General features: G+C 29.9%; 1 protein-coding gene across 1 annotated transcript; it reads right to left on the reverse strand.

The window, feature by feature from the left end:
- Positions 1–43: 43 nt before the first annotated feature.
- Positions 44–12,694, reverse strand: LOC145830082 (uncharacterized). Its single transcript, XM_082937971.1, has 3 exons — positions 12,611–12,694; positions 4,101–4,259; positions 44–3,829 (listed from the first exon to the last, which is right to left on the reverse strand). The coding sequence occupies exons 2-3, from the start codon at positions 4,244–4,246 to the stop codon at positions 604–606; spliced, it is 3,372 nt and encodes a 1,123-aa protein (XP_082794097.1). The 5' UTR covers positions 4,247–4,259; positions 12,611–12,694; the 3' UTR covers positions 44–603.
- Positions 12,695–17,392: the final 4,698 nt, after the last annotated feature.

Here is a 17,392-nt window from a genome sequence, read left to right on the forward strand (position 1 = left end):
AAGTAAATATTAAAGCTATAATGAAATAATAATAAATTTTGAAAAATTACTTTATTTCATCAAAAGTACTGCTAAGAGTATTTACAAATTATAAAAACATGTTTACAAACAATTTAGCACATGTAAAACAAAACACATTTAAACAGATTTTAGAACATATCAAAAAAACCTTTTGATTTTAGTAAAATAAAATTAAAATAAAAGAAAAAAAAAATTGTTCTCGAAGTTATTGTAAATAAACTTCATTGTGCATTATATAAAAAATATCAAGTTTGTACTTCTAAGAAATTAAACAAGTAATACCGCAGAAAAAATAAATTTATAAATAAGTTTTGGATCAGAATTCTTAATTAATTTCTCTTAAAGAAAAAGAATTACTGAAGCATTTAATGTAAACTACATAGAAGAAACATATAGGTTGTTTTATAAAACAACGTAAACATCTATGTGTAAATTACCTATGGAACAAAGTATAAACATAGAAAAACTTTAAAATTTTAACCTTAATTTTACGAAAAAAAAAACATAAATACTATATATGATATATAAAGTTTACATAAAAATTTATGTTAAATAGTCATTGAAATAAGGCTCAGTCACGCATCAGTAAGTGTCAGAGTCGCTCTCCGCCTTTTTCTCCTCCGTCGGCACCGCCAGAGCGCATTTATCCTCCTTTTTCACCGGCGTCGACGTCATGTACATGTGGGACAGCCTCCTCGGGTGCTTCCCCGTTTCCGACAAGCCGCTCAGTCGGTCCTCCTTCATGTTGCGGTAGCTCTCGATGACGGAGGCGGTGGTGGAGTGGGTGAGCGCGCTGTTGCTCTTCTGGTTCATCTTCAGCATGCACGATATGAGCAGGTCCAAACAGTCGGCCACGTCGCCGCTGGGGGCGCACGCGAGCGCCGGCGTCAACCCTTCCTGGTCGTAGATGTTCACCGAGGCGCCTAGCTCCAGTATCCTAACCACAATCTCGGTGAGGCCCTTGCGGGCGGCGATGTGCAGCGGCGTCTTGTACTCGTTGTTCTGCCCGTTGATGACCGTCAGCGGGAGCTCGTGCTCGATGATGCGCATCCCGCAAGGAACGTCGCCGGTCAAACAGGCCAGGTGCAGCAGGTTGTTGCCATCGCAGTCGGTCAACTCCGCGTCGACGGATTCCAGCTTCAATGGCTCAAAGTCGGTGTTGCTGCAGTGGTACATGAAGACTTCGAAGCAGTGCTGGCTGCCCTTGCTGACGGCCGTCATTAGCGGCGTCCTCCGCTGAAAGTCGGTGGCGTTGACGTCGGCTCCGTGGCGCAACAATAATTTCGTGCAGTCCTCGATGTCGTTGTGGGCGCACACGTGCAGCGGGGTCCTGCCCTTGCGATCCTTCAGGTTGATCAGGTCATCGCCCATGACTTCGAGGAGGCGGTCGGCGCAAGACTCATTGTCGTTGAAGACGGCACAGTGCAGTGGGCTGAACGTGGAGCCGTTGAACTCGCAGAACGAGTCGTGCGAGATCAAAGCGTCGACGCACGGCTCGTGGCCTTCGAGGCAGGCGTAGTGCAAAGGAGTGTAGCCGAACTTGTCGATCGAGTTGACGCTCTGGGTGAGCATCAAAATCGACTCCAGTATCGACGAGTTTCCTCTTATGGCGGCAAAGTGCAGCGCGGTTCTGCCGTTGCCGCTTTTCGCCTCCAAAATGTCAGTGTACTTGCTCAACTCCATCCCGTCCACTTGCATGTCAACGAACTCGTCGCACAAGCCCTCGCTCTCCGCGTGCCTCAGCAGGCTGCAGATGACGTCTTCAAAGCTGCTGACGGCTCCCCGGTGGAGCACCGTGCAGCCGAACTTGTCATTTGGCCACAGCGAAGCGTTCTGAGAGAGCATGTAGTCGACGCACGAGTGGTGCCCGTTGGTCACGCAGTACATCAGCGAAGTGCAGCTGTCGTCGTCTTTCAAATTTATAAAGTCGCACACTTTTTCCTCTACCTGCAAGTCTCTCAACCCTTCGATGACGATTTCCATCATTTTTTCGTGTCCCCTGGCCGCGGCCAAGTGCAATGCAGTGGCTTTTGTCAGAGGGTTCACGTAGGAAGGCGAAGCGCCGTTTAATATCAGTATTTTGGCGCAAGACGTGTTGCTTTGGTACGAAGCAAGCTCGAGAGGACTCCTTCCCAAAAGGTCGCACACGTCCAAACTCAAATCGCCAGAGTCTCTTATTTCTTTGGATAGCAAATCAACTACCTTCACGTGTCCGTAGAACGAAGCCAGATGAAGAGGCGTAGGGCAGTCGAGGTCGGAAACATGGGTCTTGTCCACGACTTCTGGAGTCGCTTCGATTAGCAATCGCACGGCCCTGCAGTGTCCGCCCGCAGCAGCGTAGTGAAGCGCGTTCACTCCGAAGTTGTCTTCCTGCAAAACGTCAGCGTTGTACGGAATTATGAGCTCCACGCACCTCCCGAAGTCATCGGAAGCGGCGGCGTGCAAAAGCGGAGTCCTGCCGTCCTTGTCGCAGTGGTTGACGCACTCGCCCAGCGCGTTCTGCTGCTCTGCCGCGTCCAACAGCCTTCTGACGCACTCCGCGTCCGCGCTTCCCATGGCGTAGTGCAGCGGCATTCGCTTGTCTTCGTCCACGCCGAGCACGAGCTCAGGTCCGCACGTGTACGACAGAAACACGTCGATGCACTCGAGAGAGCCGCTGCAAGCCGCGTGGTGAATGCTCGACCGTCCGTACATATCGTTTATGGCTATAATTTCCAAAGCCGTGGCGCCCTCGTCTTGGGTCACTGCAGCTTCGAGCAGCTTTTTGCAAACCTCCACCTTGCTGTTGAGGGCTGCCACGTGCAGAGGCAAACGGCCCGAAGCGTCTCTGCAAAAGGGATTTGCGCCGGCGTTCAAGAGCAACTCGACAACAAGATTGTTACCTCTTGCAGCAGCAAGGTGTAGAGGAGAATTACCCTGATTGTCTAGTATTTCAAAGTTTGCTTTGTAATTTAATAACTTTTCCAATCTTTTATCGCGCCCATAGTAAGACGCTAAATGCAAAGGCGTTTTTCCCTTGTTGTCTTGCAAATCTAAAGTAGCGTTTTTGCTGATAAGCAACTCAACAGTGACATCGCCGTGCAACGACATTGCGGCGTAGTGCAGCGGGGTGCTGTCGGTTTTGCTTCTCCGGTTAACGTCCGCTCCGTTTTCCAACAACACCTGCACGAGGTCGTCGTGGCCGTTCTTGCAGGCAATGTGCAGGGCGGTGTTGTTCGTGCTGTTCTCAATGTCTACGTCGTAGCCCATGTCCAAAATGGTCTTGAGCGTGTGAATTTGACCCGCTGCGCTTGCGGCGTGCGCCGGCGTGTCCCCATTGGTCTTGTCCTTGCAGTTGATGTCCGCCCCGTGATCCACGAGCATCTGCACGATCTCGCAGTGGCCCTTGCACGCCGCCCAGTGGATGGCCCGCCTCTCCTGCCGGTCGTACGCGCTCACCGTCGCCCCCTTGCCCAGCAGCAGCTTCACCATCTCGACGTGTCCGGAGAGAGCGGCGTGGTGGAGGGCCGTGTGGCCGCCCCTGTCGCTGAAGTTGAGGTTGTTGAGGTGGGGCAGCAGGTAGTCGGCGCACTGCACCGCGTTGTTCGCCGCCGCCACGTGCAGCGGCGACTGCCAGAACTTGTCACGGACGTTGACGTCGGCCCTGTTGTCCAGGAGGGTCCTGACGGCGTCGTAGTTGCCGGTGGTGCACGCCCGGTGCAGCGGGGTCAGCCACTTGCTGTCCTTGGCGTTTATTTCCGCGCCCTCGCTGATCAGCAGCTCGATGATGGCCGTGTTGCCGAGGAAGGCTGCTGCGTGTAGAGGCGACCTGAAGTGTGAATGGTCTTTAAAACTCATTTTAATCTAATCCTGAATCTGTTTAAGGTGTTTGAAATTACAAAACTTCAAGAAACAAAAACAAAGTTTATACTACTTTTTAGTTTAAAGTATAAGTAGCTTAAATATTCGAACAACAGCTTGTTTAGATGTGAGTAATTTTAATAAACTTCAGCATTAGTTTTAATTAATTTTGTATAAAAAAATTTACAAGGCACTATTTTTTTATTTTCGTTTTTAAAAAACGCTGAAACTATACAAACCTGCGCTCGAAGTCACATGCATTTACATTGTCACCGTTCGCTATAGAATTCCTAACGTAATCTATGTCATTGTTGAAAATTCCTTTCACTATATCGTTCTCATCATCAAGACTAGACACTATTGTCGTGGACCCGGTAAAATTCATATTTATGTATAACCTGAAAAAGAAATTAAGTTAATAAAATGTTAGCTTATAAAAAGTTCTTTTTATTTTTTGAGAACATACAGGTGTAATACTTTAATTGTAAAAGGGAAGTTATTGTTTTTAAATATTGGTAATTAAAATATAAAAACGAAATACCAATTTTAAGGATTCAACATTTAATATAGTAGCTTTTAAATCTTCAAATAAATTTAAAAAAAATTCTAAAATATTTATGTCTAAATTGAGATGCAATGAGTAAATTAGAAAAAAAGTGGTTACATAAGTATATTCTAACTTAATTTGAATAATGTAAATAATTTTTAAACTTGGTAAAAAATAATTATTTTTCAAGTTAAAATTTGACTTTTTTTAAAGCATTTTTATAGTTTATACAACTAAAGTATTATTATTCAGATAGCAAAATTTTATTAAATTTAAGATGTTTAAAGTCAACAAAAATAAATTATAGCTCATTATGTAAAAACCTTATTCAGAAATTGAAAAAAAAAATTAAATTATGATTTTTTTTTCTTAACATCACTTTTGTGTAAAACAAAGTATAGAATGTTTCATACCTTCATTAGAGAACTTTATATATGAAAGATTGTCTACTATTTGTTAGTAAATATGTTAAGGGTATATAGAAGAACATTTCCACTAACTAAACTAACTTTATAAATATTGATGTGCTTTTTGGTGAACTTAAAAACAGATTTAACTTTTAACAAAACTTAGTAAGGTAACTACGTAGGTATGTTAGCTAGTAAGTATTAGTAGTATTTACAACCGCTAGTTTACAGAAACTCAAACTATAGCATTTTGTTGGGGATTAGTTGTTATTTTAAAATTAAATAAAAGTAATTTAAATAAACTATTCAATTTAGGTAATTTAAAATTCAATGTTTAATAATTTCAATAATTTTAATAATATGATGTTTTTTTTAATAATTTCACTATGGTAAGTTACAGCAAATTGATACAAATTTAACGACGTTTTTTGCTCATAAGTGCGTACTCATCGAAAATGCACACTTAATCGGAAATTAACTATATTTATATCATTTTTATACAGCTAATTATTTCTTTAATATTTAAGCAAGTTATAAGTAATTCAGTTATTTGAACTCAGTTAATTATTTTATACAAAGCAAAGAGTTTTACGTATAAGTTGCACATAATTCTTTATGGTATACTAATAAAGTTATATTAAATAAATTAAACTAATTAACCAATACTTGTTTTCGTGTTAAAAACTGAAACAAGCTAAAATATTTTTGAGATAACTGTTGGATTTTACCACTTAAGTTTTATGTTAACAACAATAAGAAAAATGAAATAGTTGAGTTTGGAATGATAAAGAATTAGAAATGTTCAGCTAGCGTTTACCTAATTGTCAGTAGTAAATTTATAAATTAAACTTAAAATATTACCTAAGCTAAAGTTTCCTAATTCTAACGAATATTTTGCACGAGCAAATTAGTATTCAAAATTTATGAGAACTTTAAAGATTTATAAGCAGCACTACACATGAAGCTGTGTATTTTTAAGATGGATATAACGTAACCAAGATCCAGACAAGCAGAGCTCATTATAAAATCACAACAATTATTTTTGTCCTCAGATACTTGATTAACTTACGAAGTTTCACTGCTCATAAACCATTTCAAATACATCTACGGAGACTCCGTGAAACGCTGTCAGATATGATAAAACATATGCGTAAAAAGCTGTTGTTTTGTATTTTTAAGGATAAATTTGGAACTTTTGAATATTATGTAAACATTTATGAAAATTGTTAATAACATAAAAACATAAATCAGCATTTAATAAAACATCATGAGCAAAATTCAAAGTAAAAAACGGCTGCAAAACATACACATTATAAAAATTTGAAAGAATTTTTACAAACTTTAAGTTTTGAATAAAAGATCGAAAAGACTAAAATATGCACCTATTACCAGAAATTATTTTATAGCACAACTAGTCTTAAAGTTAAGAAACAAACTGTTTCATTTAGATTCTTATGAGGTTTTTAATAAGTTATTACTAAAAAGTTAGCCTTTAAATTAAAGATTTTATCAGAACTCTAACGAGAAAGCAACACAAATTCTGAAATAAAAAAAAACAGCGTATTATAAAACTCGAGTTAGCGGTTATTACATGATATTCTGTAAATTTTTGTAAACATTCTAATTTCGCGCCAAATAAATTTTTTTTCAAAATAAACTTGATGCGAAAAGAACTCCAAATGATAAAGCATAAACTCCAATGATGTGTATAAAGCATAAACTCCAAATGACTCACAATCAGTGTTAGTTTTATATTAAAAATATTCTTTGGTTTGCTAATTAAGTATCATTAACTTTAAACCTAATTAAAACAAAATAACATACTATCTCACTTTAAACTACATAATAAAAAACTATTTGTTAACGCTCAGTTAAGAATATAACTAAGCAAGCTTATTTAATAATCATAATAAACTATTTATTATTAGTTTAAGATACTAAAACTCTGCTTGTTGACAGCATATAGGAAACTTAAATTTATTTTATAATCGATTAGTCACAGTTATTAAGTATTGATATATGCTTAATGGTATATTATATACATAACACATACTGAAATGATATATGTTTAAAATTTTATAACTTAATAAAGCCTTAAAAAATCTTAAAAAATATAAATACGTCAATAACAAAACTTTTATTTTCAATAAAATGTAAGTTGTCTGACCCTAAAGCTACATAGAAATCAAACTCTAGTTGAAAACATTATACTTTTACTTAAACGTTTTTTATTGTGAGTTTTGCACCAATATTTTTAAGTACTACATATAAAGTTTTCAATCATTCCCTAGCAAATAGATTTTAAAAATATCCATACCTATTTTCTAGTGAAAAGTACAAAAATACTTAATAAACAATATTTCTTTAATTATATTAAAAACAAAATATAATAAAAACTTGGTACAAAATAAGCATTTTAGTAGAAAAAACTTGTAATTTGGTATCCATATAATTTAATTATCTGCACATGTTAGATTATTCAGGAGGTGTCAAAGAAATTTTTATGAAAAAACAAAAAATTCTAAACTAGGTATGTATCTTTCTTATCTTCTATCAAAAACTGTTTTTTGATAACATTTAAAAGCTCTAGTACATGTATACTAAAAAAATGTCTTAACTAGGATTTTGTATTAAAATTGGTATATACTTAATAGCATATGGTGCAAAGATTCCGTATTAAAGTGGAATCCTGTGAACAACTTAAAATTTTTCGGAAACAACTGGTATGCATTTTCCAAAATTCACACTTTTTCTATTATTTGAAAAATTAATAACTTTTTTAAAACTGTTATTTACGAGTTTTTTTAAATACTATGAATGGTTATTACGAGTTGTAAGTACATATAAGAATTTAAAGATATCACAATTTCAAGTGTTTTAAACTTAATGAAGAATTTTTAAACTTTCCCTATCTATTTTCAGTGTAAACAAAATGGGATTAAAAGAACAGGTCATATAAAGTATTTTGAAGAACTTTTTCAAATGCTTTTTAAATTGAAAAATTCTCAGTTTAAGTTAGATCATTAAAGTATAAAACTAACATATAAAGCGTTATACTCTATATATCCAAACAAGCAGATCCCAATATATTATAAAAAACAGTTATTGTATGCAAATACTTTATTGACTTACGATGATATTGATAAAAAATGAACAGCTCTGCTGAGTAAAACTTCTGACATTGGGGAAGTAAGTAAGTCAATTAAGTATTTGCGCACAAAAAAGTTTATCAATGAAATATTTAAGTACAAGTTATAATGCTATAAAAACTTTAATAACTTAAAACTAATAAAATTTAATATAATGCTACTTTTGAAATATCAACGATGTGCATGTAAAATAATACATAGAAGCAGGAATAAAAAACATAATTTATCAAAGAGAGTTATATAATGCCTAGTAATCAATATATTGATTATATAAGTATATTTGATAATATAGAAAAGACTCTTAGTATTTAAAGTACTTAGCTTAGATTGTAATCGAGATTTACAAGAATAAACCTGTGTATATTACGCCTTATTTTTATTTAACATTTCTCAAGAAAATCTCGGTGCACTTCTATTTGAATTCCAACAATTTAAATTCTTATGGTTTTTGTTAAAGGGACTCAACTTAAAAGTTATACTTTTGAAAAAAATAAAATACGTTTGTATATCTAAATAATACCTACAGACACTTTTTTTTTCTCTGAAAACTTTAAAGTATTTTTGGAGATATGGCTAAAATAAGTTTAAAATTAAGGTAATGTTTAGTATCTTTTTGAGTTATATTAAATAGACATATTTTTCAATAAGCAAAAAAAATTTTGTAGGTTTTAGTTAGACTTAACTACAATTTTTTTAATTTTTTCAAATATATATAACTTTTTTTAGTTATGGACCTTAATTTTTTTTTCAGAGTTTGAATTGTGGGAATTTAAACATTCCGAATTTGTATTGTCATACAACCATAAAATACACTTAAAAAATATTTTTATTATATAAATTAAAAATATATTTATTATTAAAAAAACATCTAACAGAAAATGTTGATACTAATTTAAGTATGTTTGTGTAGCATTACTACTACATTTAGAAATCATGTGGCAACAATACTACTACACAAAATAAAACACTAATTTCAATTTAACTTAATTTATCAATTTCATCTGATATTTTTTATACTATCTTTCATAAACTATACTCATTAAGTCAATTGCTTAGTTAACAAAATATACTTTAAGTAAGTAAGAGTTGTTAGCCTTATTCAAAACATGTGGAAAAATTTGATATTCAGTATATTAACATGTAAATGAAAATTCAGTTTTTTGATACATTTTCCCATATTTTGATGTTTAAAATTATACTAACTAGAAATTAAAAAAAAAGGGTTTTTGGTTTTTCAATTTCAGCGTGTTTTTTCAATAATTATTTTTTATCAAGAACTCCATATCCTTATTGACTGCATTAATTAAAAAAATTTGTTAAAAAGTCAAAAAATTTCAACTATATATTTAGCGTAATAACTTGTAAGAAAAATATTAAAGTATTTATCATTTTAAGACGACAAATATGAACTTTAAGTAAAGTGCAACAATTTAGTTTGCGCCTCCTATAAGAAACCTATTGTTGCCTCCAACTTTGACCAGCTATATCTCAAAAACTATTTTGAACTTTTAAAATTTGTAAAAAGCATCTTGTAGCTTAGTAAAAACTATATAAAATAAGATCAATCTGTGAAAAATGTATTTATTTATTTTGGCCATTATAAACTTAGTTGAGATGTTTTTTACCATTGATAATAAACAATGAACTTCACTTTTATAAGTCCTAATAAGGAGGAAACTGGTCATAGGTTGTCTCAGATGCTGTTGCTGTGCGGTGAATTTTATTGTTTATTATTCATGAATATAAATATTATGATATTAAACAAAGAAACTTCTAAATAAGAATTTAATAATACCTCTCACATATTTTAGAGATTATATAAAGTTTAAACTGAGAAAGTTTGTAAACAAACGTTTATCAAATGTACAGAATGTATTTTTATTAAAATAGTTTTTTTTTTTAATTTTTAGATTGTGTCTACAGTAACAAACTTATGAAACTCTTAATATATTGAAAAGATGCTGTAATGGTACTTGAAAAATACATGTAAAAATTTCTTAGAATTACAGGTGTTCTATGTTTTTTTTTGATCTCTAACTTTTTTGTGCTTAAATTGTCAAATTCTAGGTTTTTTGGCAACCCTGATACATGCTTGCAAATTATTCTTATAAATTTTATAGTACAAAGATACTTTTGTACAAGTGTAAAAACTAAAAAAATAAAATACTGAAATTTTTTAAAAGTAGTATGCAGAACTATAAGTAATTTTTTTTTATCTTGATAAAACATAACTTAAGGGCATAGGGTGGGTATATCTTGATTTTTACAAGTTGGACTTATTTTGTAGAGTTTAATCTCAGCCAGGGGTTCCCAACCAGTGGTGCTCGCACCCCTTGGGGGTGCGAGGCAGCATTCCAGGGGGTGCGAGATGGCTTTTCATTTTTGTATGAAAAAGAAGGAGATTTTCACTCTCTGATAAAGTTTATAAAGTTAAAAAGTACAATTTGTTATAAAAAGGAGTTGGCGCTAGTTTTCTGAATAAATAAATTTTATTAAAACGTCATAGAGCAAGAGCGCTTTTCTAGAAATAAATTCATTTTACTATTTTTATTAATAGCTGTTAATTTATAATTAAAATTTTAGTAAAGCTTTCTTAGAGTTTTACACCTTTAATTTTAATAATTTATTCTTTAAATATTTTATTTTCTTAACTGGCCATTAATTGTTTAAAACAGTTTATGAGCTAGCATCTATTTTAATTGAAATATTTAGATAAAAATTAGTATCTTCAGCAGGTTTTTTATTAGCTGTTAAGTCTATTACATTTATAATGTAATCTTTTTTTAAGCTTAGTTGTGCAGAAAGTGGTGCTTAAAGATTTAACATCAGTAAATTGTAAAATTCTCAGCAATTACTGTGTGTTATACCATTTAATAAAACTTGTTTTTAGCTTTAGTGAAACCAATTTTTATAAATCAGCAAAAGTTTTCAATACATCAACTTTATTTCTATTCATTCCTTTTTTGAACTTAAACCGTTTACCTTTTTCAATCTATTTCATTCTATATAAGTTGTAAGCATACAAACTTTTTTGTATTTGCTTTTATACATATCTTTTGACAACTTAAGACTAAACATCTTTTAATTTTTTAAAATCTTAACTCAAACCTTTATTATTTTAAACCTCCTAGCTGCCAATAGTTTTGAAAATAAAAGATTACATAAGCTTATCTTAGAACAGCTGATTTTTATTTTTTAAGTACATATATTCATAACAAAATGTATAAGTTTAGTTCTAAGTTTAAGCCTAATATTTATTACTTTTCTAGTGCTTTTTCCTCACTTCTAATACTTTTTCAAATCTTAAAAAACTAAATGACGAAGTCATAGGCTGAAGCATTGTTTTTGTATAAACTTTATGAAAAAAAAATTCTTTTTAATTAACTTTTTTATTTTTCTTAGAATACAGTTTATTTAATTAGTACTCAATCATGTCAAAGATAAGGAAGTGGAATGATAGTTAATTAATAAATAATTATAGCATATAGTGTTAGGGGTGCGAGATCAAATTAACAGACTTTAGGGGTGCGGGGCATCAAAAAGGTTGGGAACCATTGATCTCAGCTATTAGCTATTTTTAACCACTTAACAAATTCAAAGTAACTTTCAAGATATAAACAACCGAAGTTGGTGACCTAAATAGGTTACTAATAAAAGGAGCAAATTAAAAGCGCAAAAAAAAATATTTCACTAAAATCTATCTCATTTTTTAATTTTTAACCTATCTTCATTAAATTTTTACAGTGGGTCAATTAACTAATACTTAAATCGATTTAATGCAGAATCTTTTTTCTATTTTAAAAACAAAAACTTTATTAAAAAAAACCACCTATTTTTTGTTTTTAATCTAAAATTTTTATTTTTCAATATATTCAAAAAGCAATATCATAAGACTTTAAATTGTTAAAGGAATGTTTCCTAAAAATTTGAGGTCTCTAGCTTAAAAAATGAAGGAGAAAATATATCTTAAATAAATTTTTAAACTTCCAAGAAAATTGACCCTGAAAAATTTGTGGTTTTTCAATTGTATTGGAAACTTTTTAAAAAAACGTATGTATCCTAAAAACTAAATATTTTTTTTAATATTCAATAAAAACTGACTTGTAGTTTATACTTTTAAGCCTTATTCTAAAAGCAAATTTTAATTTTTGTAAAAAACAATGTCGGAACCTCACCCTTTATGCCCTTAATTAAAAAATGGAACCATAACAATTAACCATTAATCCAAGAAAAGTAAATTAGTAGTTTGACTTATAGAAAATTAGCTTAATTTGATTATAATAACTACAATATACTTTTTAATCAAAGCTGATTATGATTTAATCATATATTTCAAGTTCAGCTCTTATATAAAACTTTATACATTTATAAAATCAGACCTAGTATCAAAGTGGACATTTTAAATTTTGTATATTTAACTATTATAACGGTATTTAAAACTATTAAAATTAATGAGTAGAGCAAAAGTCAACAAAAAATTAAAAACTTTTACAAAAATACAACAACTGAAATATGAATAAACTATAGATAAATTTATACTAGTAGCACTAAGTCTAAAAATCAGTAAATAAAACAAGAAAAGTTAATTTTAAACTGTCTTGTAGTTCTTATACTGTTTATAAACAACAAACACTTTTTAAACTCACCAAATTTATTTGTTTACCAGTAGTTTTCTTGTTGGCACCTAACTTTTCAGTCTTTTTAATGTCAAGTAAACTTTTAAATATATCTATTAAGTTATACTTTTTTTGAAATAAAAGTAAAACATAAAGTTTGAAATTAACAAATCTTTTTTAGTTGGAGTTTAGGTAAAAAAATAATTTAGTAAATATGCAAACACTATTTACCTTTTTTAAACTTGAAAAATTCATATTTTTTAATTAATTAAGGTTACATTAACTTTTCTGCAGTTTATCATTTTTCTTGGTGTCACATATTTCTTACAACAATTTATAAAATGTATGGTTGATCAATTAGTTTCAAAAATTTGATTTTGAGCAATTGCTTAATTCAGAGTTGCCATTTTGTCAAAAAACAGTCCTGTATAACCTAAAACTGTCCTTAGTCAATCTGAGTTTCTTAAATCCTTAAAAAATATTTTTTTGAAGTTAACAAAAATTATGTTTTTTAACTAAATTGGTTATAAATAACAAAATAGTATAACTAAATCTCAATCAAAATCTGTCCTAAGTTAGTCTAAGTTTAAAAAAGAATTAAAACATCTTGAGTGTGTGGCAACCCTGTTGTTTGCCTCAAGTAAAACAAAATTATAAACAACAACACAAAAATAAATTAGGTCTTTGATAATATAAAGCCTATCTAACTTTTTTTTTTTTTTAATTTTAATATTATAGAAAAAAAATATATATCTTATTTAAATTATTTTAAAAATCATTATCTCAATTTACTTAACTAGTTTTTTACAACAAACTAAGTTTATCATAAACAAATGTATAGCAAGTTTAAATTTTGCTTGGAAGTTGGCAAAAAAAGTAAAATAAAGTGGTTTATATTTTTTAAGTCTTATCCTTAAAAATCCAGTACAGTAACCTCTTGCATCTTTACTCACTCTGACATTACGCACTCTCGTTTAGTTACGCATTTTAGAATTCAAAAAAATTTTAAAAACAGAAAATTTATTTTTTTTAACATTTCACGTATTAGGTTTTTACTCTATGGCTTTGACCTTTATAGCTTAGGTGTCTTAACACCCCTCCTTTTATACCTTTAAATAAATAAAAATTTTCAACTCCTCAAATTCTTATGGCAAGATATTTCATTTGTGCTCAAAATATCTATTAATATATCTTTAATACAATGCAAGACAAGTTTATCCTTATGTGGACAAAGGTCAAATTAAAAAAAATTTGTAGTAACATAACCAATATTTATTAAATATTTTTTTTTTATTTTAGATATTTTTGTTCAAAAGAAGAAATCTTTTAAAGGACCAAATTCATATTTTTTTAAAAGGCTATAGAAACTAATTTTAATATAGAAACCATACAATTTCTTAATTGTAAACAAATGCTTAAATACAAATTGAATTTGCTAAGTAGAACAGAATATAAATATTAAGTATCAAATAAGTCACATATAAATAAAAATAAAATCTACTTATTATTAAAGATAGTAAAATTTTTTTACAAGTATTATTATTTTATATAAATTTAAATCTTTTTTTGATATATGTATAGTTTTATCTTTTGTTTTCATATTTGTAAATAAATTTAACAAACAGTTAAAAGTGGGAGAGTCCCCAGTCTGCTTTTAACTAGAAGCAATATCAAAAAACAGCCATTATAGTAAGTATATTTTGTATCTCTTGTATCTTTGCAATCTCTTGTATCTTTAGCATTTTTTCTGTGGACACAATGTGTGTAAATAAGCGAGAGGTTACTGTACTTTCTAATAAAATTACTACCATCCAAAGATATCAAAAGTAGTAGAGAACCATTTTTATCAAGGGCATGGGAGGAGTCTAACATTTTTTTACAAAAAATAGCATTGACTCTTATTTCAAAGCTTAGGTAATATACTATAAAATAGTTTTACAGAACATATAAATTTCATTTAACTTTTGAGATATAACAATTTTTGTTAAAAAAATTCAATACAACTGTATGAAATTTAAAATTTTCAAAGGCAATTTTCTTGTAACTTTAAAAAATTCACCAAAAATCAATCAAAAATTTTTTTTTACTAAAAACAAAAAATCTGTTTCCTACAAGCTGTTTAAAATTTATTAAAGTTTATTCTAAAAAATTTATAAAACAATTGCTCAAAAACTAAAGGAGAAGATAGATTTTTTGTGAAATAGTCTATTTTTAGCCTTTTAGTTTGCGCCTTACATAAGGAACCTAATAGTCGCTCTAAATTTGGTTGCTTATATCTCAAAAGTTTTTTTGAATTTTAAGAAGCCATTAAAACTAACCAGTAGCTTAACTAATTATGTAAAAAACAAGAATGAATTTGAAAAAAAATACAACTTATAATTTAATTATTCAACTAAAGTAAATGTTTAAATGAATTATTTGTATACATAATATATTTAAGGGTATAGGAGGGTAAACACTATTTTCAAAATTTAATCTTATTTTATATAGTTTTTACTAAGCTAAAAGATGCTTTTTACAGATTTAAAAAACTCAAAATAATTTTTGAGATACAGCCGGTCAAAGTCAGAGGCAACAATAGGTTCCTTATGGAAGGCGCAAACTAAAACAGTAAATAACTAAAAATCACTAAAAATCTATCTTTACCTATTTTTTTGAGATAACTATCTAAAATTTTCAGGAAATGTTTTTTGCAATATTTAGAAAATTCTGTCAATTTTGAAAATATTGAAAACTATAAGTTTTATAACAAAAAACTAAAAAAATGTTTTTTTTGTTTATTTTTTATATAATTTTTTTTTTTTTTTTAAATTCTTTCCAACAGAATTTTCTAAATATATCAAGGACCACTTCCTAAAATTTTGAGGTATTTATCTCAAAAAACCTAGGAGAAGGAGATTTTTAGTAAAATAGTCTATTTTTGCTGTTTTAGTTTGCTCCACCCATAAGGAACCTATTGTTGCCTCCCATTTTGACCGGCTATATGGCAAAAATTATTTTGAATTTTTTAAATCTGTAAAAAGCATCTTGTACCTTAGTAAAAACTATATAAAATAAGATCATATTTTGAAAAAAAGTTTTTACCCCTCCCCCCTATGCCCTTAACTTTCTTGTCTTATAACACCTTTTTTTATCTCATTTAGATACTAATAAAATTTGGGTCTTTTTATGAATTTTTCTATTTTATGAGTTTAAGTAAAAAATAAAAAATTTTTTTTTTTTAAATCTTCTTATTAGTATGTAAATTAGCAGCTATATATTTTTTTTACTAACTGTCAATATTTTGTTCAATTTGGCTTTAATTAGGTTTTTTTTATGATTCTTTTTATTTTATGAGTCTGAGTAAAAAATTTGGCCAGATTGTAAAAAGATTGAAATAAGGCCAAATTGTACAAAATGTTGACAGTTAGTAAAAAAAATTATAGCCGTTAATTCACATATTAATAAGAAGATTTAAAAAAAAAAATCACTTTTAAATTCATAAAAAAACCCAAATTTTTCTAAGGGGCCCCACTCAAAAAACCAAACCCCAATCCAATGGATTTTTTTAAATAAAGACAAAGGACGGTTCTCTAGAATGAAAAAAAAAGTTTAATTAGCTATTAAAATAAGGAAAATAATTAGGTCCAAAGCTTGGACATTTTATAAAAATTCTTGAAAAACTCAGTCAAGCTAACTTCACACTCGTATGTAGATGATAGGTTTTGAGTAAATGTAAATTGCTTACATTTCAAAAAATACTATGAATTTAAAAAAACTTTTTATTTGGACTCCTACACAAGTAGAATATACTTTTAGTAAAAAAAATTGACATAAATTCTATTCAAAATATCTTAAAAAACTTTGTAACCAAGTATGTCAACACTTTCTAAGATAATTTCAAAATGCACATGTTATTTAAACGATGGTACAAACTTATTTAAAATAATAAATAATTAAGGGAAGTAAAGTATAGTTAGACTCTTTTTGTTTTTATAGAGAATTATTTGTCTTAGAGTGCTTTGTCCAGTAAAGTTATAAAGTAACCACTTCAGGTGTTTTAGGTTTCTCGATTGCAGGCTTTAGCCAAAGCAATATAAAACAATATTTATTGACAATTTATGAAGTAATTTCAAAAAAAAGCCAGAATAAGTTCTTAAAGAATATTAAAAATTTAAATATGATTAAATTTTGAAAAAATACTATTATTAAGCTTTAATATCTAAACATAACTATAATAACACAAGAATGTAATATCTAGCATAAAATCATTCTAAAAAATTTTAACTGTCAAAAACTAACCTGAGATCATAGAAAATATCCTAACAAGCCTCAGTTTTGCAAAAACCTTCAAACAAGTTTGAGTCAGTCAGAGTATTCAAAAAATGTTCAAACTAGCCAGAATAAGTTAGAAGTTTAAAAAGATCTAACTAGTCTGAAAAGGTGGCAACCCTGAATAGTTTTGTTTAATTTCCAAACAGAACTTTTTTGTTAATAAACAGATCCATATATCAAAAACTTAAAATTAAGGTAGTTAAAAGAATCTGTGGTTATGGTTAACTTTAGATGAGCACCAATATCAAGCTGAAACTATAATACATTTGATGTCTTATCTAATCATAATTTTAGGCTAAAAATTTTATCTTTTATAAATACATGAATAAAATTAAACTTATATATCATAACTAATAAACTTATATACTTAATTGCTTTTAATTTACAATATAAAAGTGATTATATCAATACAATAATTTATATTGATTATATTATTGTAAAATTAAATTTATCATAATATATTAATTTAGTTCTTTCTATGTATTTATATAGCTTGTT

The sequence above is a fragment of the Thalia democratica genome, chromosome 2, assembly GCF_965202585.1.
Source record: "Thalia democratica chromosome 2, ktThaDemo2.hap1.1, whole genome shotgun sequence".
In the NCBI taxonomy this organism is placed as follows: Eukaryota; Metazoa; Chordata; class Thaliacea; order Salpida; family Salpidae; genus Thalia; species Thalia democratica.

Excerpts from the sequence above, each read along its gene's own strand:
- LOC145830082 (XM_082937971.1), bottom strand. The coding sequence starts at position 4,246 with ATGAATTTTACCGGGTCCACGACAATAGTGTCTAGTCTTGATGATGAG. Across the intron at positions 3,830-4,100 it reads GCATGTGACTTCGAGCGCAG|GTCGCCTCTACACGCAGCAG; the intron begins GTTTGTATAGTT and ends TTCACACTTCAG.